The 10,733-nt window shown below is 37.7% G+C and overlaps 1 protein-coding gene across 1 annotated transcript in view; it reads right to left on the bottom strand.

The window, feature by feature from the left end:
• Window positions 1-10,733, bottom strand: part of CCDC39 (coiled-coil domain containing 39) — a 98,429-nt gene that overhangs the window by 42,559 nt on the left and 45,137 nt on the right. The window contains exons 10-12 of the mRNA XM_006869824.1: window positions 9,590-9,784; window positions 8,580-8,744; window positions 3,282-3,419 (exon numbers count right to left, since the gene is read on the bottom strand). Coding sequence (XP_006869886.1) covers window positions 3,282-3,419; window positions 8,580-8,744; window positions 9,590-9,784 — 498 coding nt within the window. The remainder of the gene's footprint in view (window positions 1-3,281; window positions 3,420-8,579; window positions 8,745-9,589; window positions 9,785-10,733) is intronic.

Genomic DNA, 10,733 nt, shown 5'->3' with positions numbered 1-10,733 from the left:
CAACATCATTCTTTAAAGAACTAGAAAAAAGTGATGACTAACTTTATATGGAAAGGAAAAAAGACTTTGGATAAGCCAAGCATTGTTTAAGAAGCAAAAAAAAAGTTGGAGGTCTCTCACTCCCTGATTTCAAAATCTACTACGCGGCCACAGTGGTCAAAACAGCCTAGTACTGGTACACTGAAAGATATATTGATCAGTTTTGATATATTGAACAGAATTGAGTCCCCAGAAATAAATCAATCATACAGTCAGCTGATATTTGACAAAGGGGAAAACATGTTAAACAGGGAATAGAGAGTCTCTTCAACAAATGCTGCAGGGAAAACTGAAAATCCATTTGCAGAATGAAACAAGACCCATATCTTACACTATATACAAAACAAACTCAATGTGGACTAAAGACCTAAATGTAAAACCTAGAACTATAAAGATCTTCAATGAAAAATTAGGGACAAACTAGGGGTGTCTAATACATGGCATAAATACATGGTCAAACACAATTACAAACTCAGAAACAGTAGAAGACAATATCGATGCCTGGAAACTCCTCAAAATTAGATGCACAAGCACATAAAAAGATATCACCTAAAAGTAAAAACAGAGCTCACAGACTGGGAAAAATGTTTGCAATGACATATCAGACAAGGGACAAGTCTCTAAGGTTTACAGAAAACTACAACACCTCTACAAAAATAGAGACAGACAACCCGATTAAAAAATGGAAGAGGACATGAACAGACATTTCACCAAGGAAAACTCAGGCAATCAACAAATATATGAAGCAATGTTTACAATCTTTAACCATTGTTGTTGTTGTTAAGTGCCATCGGGTCATTTTTGACCATAGTGATCCTGTATAGGGTTTCCAAGGAGCAGCTGGTGAGCTTGAACCACCAACCTTCCAGTTCAAACAGCTTTGCAGTCTGGTGTATTAACCCACAGCACCACACCAGGACTCCAATCTTTAACCATTAGGGAAACGCAAATCAAACAATGAGCTATCATCTCACCCTAGCATTAATAGGAAAGTTTTTTAAAAACCAGAAAACAATAAATGCTGACAAGTGTGTAAAGAGACTGGGACCCTCCTACTGCTGGTGAGTCTGTCAGGTGGTGCAACTACTGTGGAAAACGGTATAGCGCTTCCTCAGAAAGTTGAAAATAAAATACTGTATGGCTCAGCAATCCCTCTACTTGGTATACATCCACAGAATAAAAGCCAAAGTGTGAGTAGATGTATGCACATCGATGTTCATTGCAGCACTATCTACAACATCAAAAAGATGGAGACAGGCTAACTGCCCATCACTGAAAGATTTATAAACAAACTTTGGTACATACACACAATTAAATACTATGCAACAATGAAGAATAATGATGAATCTGCAAAACACCTTATAACATGAATGAATCTGGAGAACATCAGTTTGAGTAAAATTAATCAATCACAAAAGGACAAATATTGTATGAGATCCCTATTATAAAAATGCAATAAAGGTTTTCATAGTTAAAAACAAACAAACAAAATTCTTCAATGGTTCCCAGAGGTGGGAGAGGAGAGTAACTTACTGACTAGAGGGTAGACACATGTTAACTCAGGTGACAGGGAGGGCAATATGCAAGAAGAGGGTGGATGGCAGAAGAATGATGAAGCCAGGTAAAGATACACGGAGATATGAAAATGCTACAGATAAATAGCATTATATATACTACCTTGGAACAACATTATTCTGTGTGTAGTCACACAGATAGACACACAGGTTGAACAAATATAGGATGAAGAGTGAGAACCTACCCACAAATATATAAGGATTTGAAAGAGACAATTTGCTGGAAACACATCTGTGAATGTGGTGGAGCTTTGTTGTTGTTGCTGTGAAGTAAAGTGCCATGGAGTCAATTCTGACCCATAGTAACCCTGTATAAGGTTTCTGAGGAGCAGTTGATGGAGCATACAAGGGGAAAAATAATGAAAATGTTTACATTTTATCAAACATGTTAATGCAATGAGTTGCTGGTCCTTGGGTCTTAGGACCATAGTCTCACAGAACACCATGGTCAATTTACATAGCATAGTCCCTAAGGACAATGTACTACATCCTACTTTGGGATTTTAAAATATTATGAATGGCCATCTTCCATGCAACTATTGGTCTTCCATGTGCAGAAAAAGAAGAAGATGCTTGGAATCAATTAGTCCAATGGATTAATGGAACATATGAACATCAGTTTCCATGGATGAGACTAGAAGAACTAGATAGTGTCTGGCTATTTCTACCAACTTCTCTGAAAGGAATCACTTGAGAAGGTCCTGGATAGAGTGGGAGAAAATGTGGAACGAAACTCAAAATTATATTTTAAAAAGACCAGGCTTACTGGTCACAAAGAAACTGGAGGAACCCTAAATTATGGACCTCGATCACCCTTCAGTTCTGGGAAAGAACTCACCCTCATGGCGCAATTTTCAACCCAGAAGTAGACATGTATATGCTGTCGTTGTTGTTAAATGCCATTGAGTCAGTTCCGACCCATACCGACCCTATATACAGCGTTTCTGAGGCTGTAAATCTCTATGGGAGCAGAAAGCCTCATCTTTCTCCCAAGGAGCAGCAGGTAGTTTCAAACTGCTGACCTTAAGGTTCACAGGCCGATTCATAACCACGATGCTATCAGAGCTCCTAGACATGTATATAGAGGGGACAAAAACAATAGTAAAGTATGTTCACTGTAGAATCATTGAAAATCAAAGGGGCAAAGTTTACATTAAGGACAAAGTTGAGAAAGGATGGGAAGGAGGGTGGAATGGAAACAGGAAGCACAGGGAGGAAGTGGGACAACTGTTGTTGCATGGAGGGGATGGCAATCATCGAGATAAAAGAAAAGGCAGGGTTTGTTGAATAGAAAACTGATGGTCTTGTCTTTAAAGCTTCACTCAATTCACAATAAAAAGTTTTAAAAAATAATAATATATAAAGCCAATATTCTTTAGAAGGAGGAACCCTGGTAGTACTGTAGATAAGCACAGGACTGAGAAAGATGAGGCTTTCTGCTCCTGCAAAGGTTTACAATCTTGGAAACCCTATTCAGGGTCACTGTGAGTCAAAATCAACTCACATTAAATTAAGGCAGTGGGCTTAATTTTTCTTTTTTCTTTCAAAGCTGGAAGAAAATAAAATTTAACACTTTATCTTAGGTACAGTGCTATTTTTAAAAATTTCTACAATTAATATGAAATTGTGTAGTTTTTAATATTACATATGCATGTAATTTTATTTCACCTGTTTAAAAGCTTTGGCTTTCCTTAATTCTTTCTCTGATCTGTCCATAAAAAGGTTTAGTTCATTTATTTTTGTCTTCAGAGATTCTTTTTCATCACAAATTTTACTGTTGAACTTCTTGATAAAGTAAAGGTCATTCTATAAAAAGAAAAAGGTAAATGTTATATAAAAATCTTTTAACAAATAACTACATTAAATACATATTATATTAAAGATATCAGATTAAGTTGTATATCCCATTAAATAGTTACAATAATCAGATTTTTACATCTCATTCTTCATGCTATCTCTGACATACATTTACTCACATAGACATATTTTCATTTTAATCATCTACTGATGTTTTGAATTTAGCTTAAGTTCAATGCTGTTGCTGTTGTTATGTGTCATGGAGTTGGTTCAGACTCAAAGCGACCATCCACAGAGTTTCCGAGGCTGTAAATCTTTACGGGAGCAGAAAGCCTCATCTTTGTCCTGCGGAACAGCTGATAGTTTCGAACTGCTGACCTTGCGGCTTGCAGCCCAATTCGTAACCACTACGCTACCAGAGGTCCTTCTAAGTTCAATAGTTCTAGGAAATATTATACATGGTTCCAGTTCTATCTGAGTCATTCATTCCATGGTTGCCCATGAGGATGAGAATCAACTTTGTTTCCATTCATGGTTCACCACTCCCATACTGGAGTTCACTGATGCAACTCAAGTTCCATGTGGTACAATCATGAACAGTCTGAGGAAATACAGGATGCTAGTCAGCAGCACAAGCTATGGAATGAAATGGCCTTGACTACATATTAGCCATCTAACCCTGGTGAGCCACCTACTCTAAATCTCTACAACACAGATAGCTGTGTCCACGTCACTGTGTTGTTGTGAAGAGTATAGAAGTTACTGTCACAAGTATGCACAACAGTGTCTAACACATAGAAACACCATCTAAGTGTCAGCTACCATTATAAACTTTATTATTACGTATAAAATCACAGATTGCTGGAAAGGAAAATGCTACATAAGGTCTTATTCCTTGAAATGGAGCTTTGGTAGCATAGTTGTTATGAGTTGGGCTGCTAACTGCATGGTCAGCAGTTCAAAACTAACAATGGTTCCACGGGAGAAAGATGAAGCTTTCTGTTCCCATAATGACTTACAGCCTCAGAAACCCTATGCAGGGTCACTATGAGTCAGAACCGACTCCACAACACATAACCACCACCACCACCACCCTGCTACTTCTTCACCAGAAACCCAATAGAGTTTGTGTTCTTTGCACCCTCTTAGTTCTCACATCAAAACCTTCCTAATTCTAAGATCCATCTTGATCTCTCTCATTTCTCTTCTTTCCTCCCTCAGTCTCTTCCTTTCTTCTTTCTCTTGTTTTTCTGTGCCCTGTACTTATCTGACATATCAAAACATAACAAGACAGCAAGAAAGTAAGAAGAGAAATTTGGTTTTCCATCAAGATTTGATTTCATGACATTAAATTTTGTAAAAACAGGACTGAACTTTGAAGTAATTTTTTTTTTTTTACCAGAAGAAATTCATTTTCATTAGACAAAATCATAAATGGAGTGAGACAGGTAGGAGTATGCAGAACATTACAATCTGATGCTGCTATTGAGAAGAACAAACCTTCACTAGAAAGTTGACTAGCTTTAATATTTTGTAATTCTCTTGTATTTCTATTAATGTATTTGTTGTTGTTATGTGCCATTGAGTTGGTACCAACTCATAGCGACCTTATGCGCAGCAGAACGAAACACTACCTGATCCTGGGCTAACCTCACTATCTTTGCCACGCTTGAGCCCATTGATGCTGCCACTTTGGCAATCCATCTCGCTGGGGTTTTTTCTCTTTTTCTCTGACCCTCCACCTTACCAAACATGATATCCTTCTCCAGTGACTGGTCCCTCCTGACAGTATGTCCGAAGTTAATGTATTTATATCGCTGTTAAAGTCAGACTTGGGGTAAAGTAGGCAAGACATTTAAAAGGCAGAGTATCAAGAGAACCATTCCAACACAGCTGAACAGGTACAGTCCAGGCAGGAAGGAACAGGAAAACTGGATGAAAGGAAACAGTGAGTCAAAGGCAGAAATGGGGAACATGCTGACACACTGACACACTGGGGATCGCAACCAATGTAACAGAAGAATTTGTGTGCAAACTGCTGAATGTAAACTTTCTACTAAGTCACACTAAGATAATTTAAAAAGAAGAAATAGAAAAATGGATTGGTTTTCTAGACATTTAAGAAAGTAACTATTAGATAGAAAATACGCTTTCCAAAAATAAACAGGCACAGGCAAAGCCAGAGTCAAGAAGCATGTCTGGAAAGAAGTCACCTTCCCATCATTCTGTAGCATTATTTTTCTCATATGCTAAAAAAAAAATCAGTTATTGAGCACCTACTGAAAACACAATACTCAGACCAACATTGCTTCTGGTTCTCCAAAATACCTATATTTTTCTACTTAATAGGTGAGTAAACTAGGGCTCAGAAAAGTTAAAATACACAGTTGTGATATAATCTTGAGATTCAAAACTAGCTCTTTCTGGTTCCAAAGTATGTGTTACTTCCATTTAAACTAAAATTTTAAAACATTTCCTCAGACTACAAAGTAACAGTCTAAAGATTTTGTCATATTAAAAATCAAACCAAAAATTTTGTCATCTTTAGGAAAAAAAAAACAGTAAAAGGAAAATAGAGAGGGGGGTGGGGGATGAGGGTGGAGGGTGGTGGAAAGAAACAGTTCCTTCCCACCTTTTGCTATCCTCAAGGAATTTAGGACAAGTATTCCTATGACCACTAGAGGTCAGTCATCACTAGTCTTTCTAACCATATATGAAACCTGCTGCCAAAGCTTACTCTTGAGTCTGGGCAACCCAATGTGATTGAGTAGAACTGTTCCATAGAGTTTCCTACACCATAGTCTTTATGAGAGCAGATGGCCTCGTGTTTCTCCCAGGTGGGTTCAAATCATTAGCCTTTTGGTAAGCAGCCAGCACTTAATCACTGCACCACCAGGACTCCTTCCATGTGTATAAAACAGAATTTAAACCCTGTCAAGTTCTCTTATTCCTTTTAACATCCATGCTTTCATTCTTCACTCTCTTAATCTCTAGTAAATGCTAAAAGAGAAAACTAGGACAGTTTCCCCAGCACATGTTTTTTATATTACAATGAACATAATAATATGCCCAAAGATGAAGAATGTTTTCGCATGATTAACAGAATTAAGTAATTTGAAAGATTGTTGGAGCTGCACAGATGACCCACAAAAGAGCAGCTTTTCTTTTAGATCTTGTTTCATAAACAGATTAAGGGTAATAAAGCTATTACGACAGATGCATAATATAAAACTGGGATCTATCAATGTTCTGAATGAATATAGTATAATAAGTATTTTGAAATCGCATGCTCTCCCATGTAGAGACTATACTACTAGGCAAATGACTTAATGTATAAATCAAGGTAATAACGTTGTTGTTGTTGTTGTTGTTATGTGCTGTAGAGTTGGTTCCGACCCACACACATATATAATCTAACCCTGTTTTAATTCTATAGTCCTGGAGTCCTGGTGTGGTGCTGTGGGTTAACGCGCTGGACTGCAAAATCAGTTTGAACCACAAGGCTGGTGGTTCAAGCTCATCAGCCACTCCTAGGAAACTATACATGGTCACCATGGGTCGGAACCAACTCGATGACAACAACAACATACATTGTCCTGGTGTCCTGATGGCAAACCACATGGAAGGCAGTCCAAACCTACCAGCTGCTCCTCAGAAACCCTGTACAGGGTCACTATGAGTCAGAACTGACTCAAAAGCACTTAACACCACCAACATATGTATATCAACTCTACAGCACACAACAACAACAACAACAACAATGTATATATACATATGCTGATGTTGTTAAGTACTGTCAAGCAGGTTCTGACTGATCTCCACCCTATATAAGGTTTCTAGGGAGTGGCTGGAGAGTTTGAACCACCAACCTTGAAGTTCAAACCAACATTGCAGGTCAGTGCATATCCTGCAGCACCACACACACACACACACATGTTACATTTGAGGGAGCGTAAAAGAGTTGGTGGAAAAATTCTATTTCTCACAAGCTTTTTGAAGTCCTCTGGTAGCATAGTGGTTACGAATCGGGCTGCTAACCTCAAGGTCGGCAGTTCAAAACTACCAGCTGTTCTATGGGAGAAAGATGAGGATTTCTGCTCCCGTTAAGATTTGCAGCCTCGGAAACGCTGTGCAGGGTCACTATGAGTTGGAACTGACTCCACGGTACTTAACAACAACATGTAATATAATGCATTTATTTTAATAATATAATTATATTTATGAATATTGTATTGTGGTATGGCACTGTCGGTTAAGCACTGGATTGCTAACTGAAAGGTCCAAAAGATGAGAGGTTCAAACCAACCAGCCACTCTTTCGACACCCTATACAGTGTTACTGTGAGTCAGAACAGACTCAGCAGCACTTAACAATAACAGCAAATACAATATTAAAGGCACAAACAGTATAATTACTTAGCATATGGTAAATTCTCAATAAATGTTAATGTTGATGTTGTTATGTACCATTGAGTCAGTTTCAACTCACAGTGATACTGTATAGTTTCCAAGGAGCAGATGGTGGGTTTGAACTGCTGAACCTTATAGTTCACAGTCCAGGGTGATCTTACAGCACTACATCAGGAGGCCAAATGTTAACATTACATTCCACTAAGTATAGGCATCTGCACATTAGTTCCTAAATTTGTTACATATGTGAGTAGTTTGACAATCAGCCTATTTAAAGGAAAGTTTTACGAACATGCTGTCTTAAAAAAGAATGACTCATGACTAGAATAAAGAGCTCTGGTAGTATAGTGGTTACAAGTTGGACTGCTAACCTCAAGGTCAGCAGTTCAAAACGACCAGCTGTTCCTATGAAAGAAAGATGAGGCTTTCTGCTCCTGTAGATTTACAGCCTCAGAAACACTACACAGGGTCACTATGAGTCAAAACCGACTCCACGGCACATAATTACCACCACAATGACTAGAATAGGAGCCCTGGTAGTGCAGTGGATTACAAGCTGGGTTGCTAACTGCAAGGTCAGTAGTTCAAATCTTCCAGCCACTCCACAGAATTAAGATGAGGCTTTCTGTTCCCATAAAGATTTACAACCTCGGAAATCCTATACAGGATTGCATGGAGTTAAAACTGACTCAGCAGCACACTACCACCACTGCAATTACTATGATACTTTCAAATTTAACAAGTATTTTGGCTAAGTTACATCAAGTTTCTTGATCTGTGTTTCTAAGAGGCCACATGTCGATTTTTTCTCTTCCAATGTCTTTTTAAGTTCAACAATTTTTGTTTCAAGGGCTTGTTTCTCTTCAGAATTAATTTCCCCCTTTAGCCGTGACATTCGCCGCTCCACTTGTTGAATGTAAAAGTCCTGTCACAGTTTGAAAAAGAAGAAGTTAATAAGGAGAAACAGTTAAAATCATTACTATAAATGTAAAATCATAGTAAATACTTTGCTAGAAGTTGGGCCTGAATGTTATTCTTTATCAAAATCACCTTCACCCTGCAGTAATTGATAGGGAAATAAAACCTTCTTTAAGGCAGCAACAGCAAACTATTCTTCACCAACCAGGGTGCATGACAGGGACACATAAGTACTCTTCTTAAAATACAGCAAAAAAAAGTCAGTGAGGGACTGCTTAGTACACTAACAGGATGGAACGAACCTCAGTAAATTCACTGACAGGGATTTTGTGGGGTATGTTTTCTAAGAGCTGCAAAAAAAGATAATGAGTCATAAATTGTTAGGCATGAGAGGATCAAATTTGATGAACTTCTTACAAATTATTTCCAGATAATTTAAGTATCTGTAATTTTGAGAAATTAAGAACATATTAGATAAGGAAATTAATAGAAAAAGAGAGAAGACATTAAGAAATTAACATGACAACAGAATATAAAAATTTTACTAACAAGAACAAATGAGGAAAACATTACAAGAATATTTCAAATCTATGGGCCTGGAGTGGAGGAGAAGTATGTTTATCCGACTAAGAAATGATACATAGTTCTTAGGATTCGCATAACTAGAGTTGTCTTTTCTCTCACCTGTATGTTTCAGATCAAGAAAAAGCTAGCTGTCTAAGGTACCTCACCTTCAGTATCCATTTATCCCTCCAAAAGAGTGTTTAGAAATCTTTGTTTCCTTGGGATATGGGGGCATCTTGAGTACCACAAAAAATCAACATGGAAGGTATTCATAATGGTCACATTTACCTGACTGTACATAATTTCTTGCTGCTTCAAAGTTTCAAAATCCAGTTTATGTAACTGATGGTTGAGATGTTTTAGAGAGGATCGAGTTCCTTCAATTTCTGATACAACAGATTTTTCTTTCATTGTCTCAGTCTGTAATTCCTGGACTTTCTTAAATAGCACATCTTTCACTATGTTCAACTGAACTTCCACTTCCTGGTAAGAAGAATAATTGTGCTTAATAAAGGTTATAATACCTTGAAGTGCTTTTATTTATAAGAAATATTATAACGTAGGGACTTACATTAATAAAATTCAATCTCCCAACTTTTAGTCCCCAAGAATATATAAGGCTCTTACTACAATATCAACAAATCTCTAACATTTCTTGTAGTATATTCCATATTCTATTCCTGCCATCTATCTTCTATTCCTATCATCCTAATTTCATGCTATCTTAGCATCAGAACTTGGTCATTCTGCTGGTTTCCTCAGAAAATGAAATTCACTGGAGACACAGAGCTGGAAAATTCACAAAGTGTACTGGAGTCTTGAGAACGTTACAGGAAAGAAATCCCATTATCCAGTGGGACACTATTCAGTGGTGAGTGGATATTTAACAACCAACTCTTCAGTGGATCAGTGAATGAGGGGAGAAGCCAATTTCTGTGGTGTGAATGCTCCCATTATGGCAGACCTCAAGCTACTATTCTAACTCTACTAAATGCAGAGTCCTGGCATAGGATAAGCACTGGACTGCTAAACACAAAGCCGGAGGTTCAAACTCGCCAACTACTCCTTGGAAACACTATACAAAGTCTCTATGACTCTGAATTGACACTTAACAACAATAACAACAACAAATTGCAGAGTTGGAAAGCGAGGCACAGTAGCAGATAATCAGACAGTACTTCCACCTACAGATATAATAGATGTAAGTAACCTTAATAACATAGATAATAGTAAAATGTAGTCAAATAACTTGAAAAAAGTAAGTTATAAGTATTTATTAAGGAGCTCTGGTAGTGTAGTGGTTACGAATCAGGCTGCTAATCTCAGAGTCAGCAGTTCGAAACTACCAGCTGTACCATAGGAGAAAGATGAGGCTTTCTGCCTCCGTGAAGATTTACAGCCTAGGAAACCCTGTACAGGGTCGCTATGAGTC

Source organism: Chrysochloris asiatica, unplaced genomic scaffold (assembly GCF_000296735.1).
Source record: "Chrysochloris asiatica unplaced genomic scaffold, ChrAsi1.0 scaffold00135, whole genome shotgun sequence".
NCBI classification, from domain to species: domain Eukaryota; kingdom Metazoa; phylum Chordata; class Mammalia; order Afrosoricida; family Chrysochloridae; genus Chrysochloris; species Chrysochloris asiatica.
The sequence above is the reverse complement of the archived record's forward strand: the minus strand, read 5'-3'. Positions and strand labels throughout refer to the sequence as shown.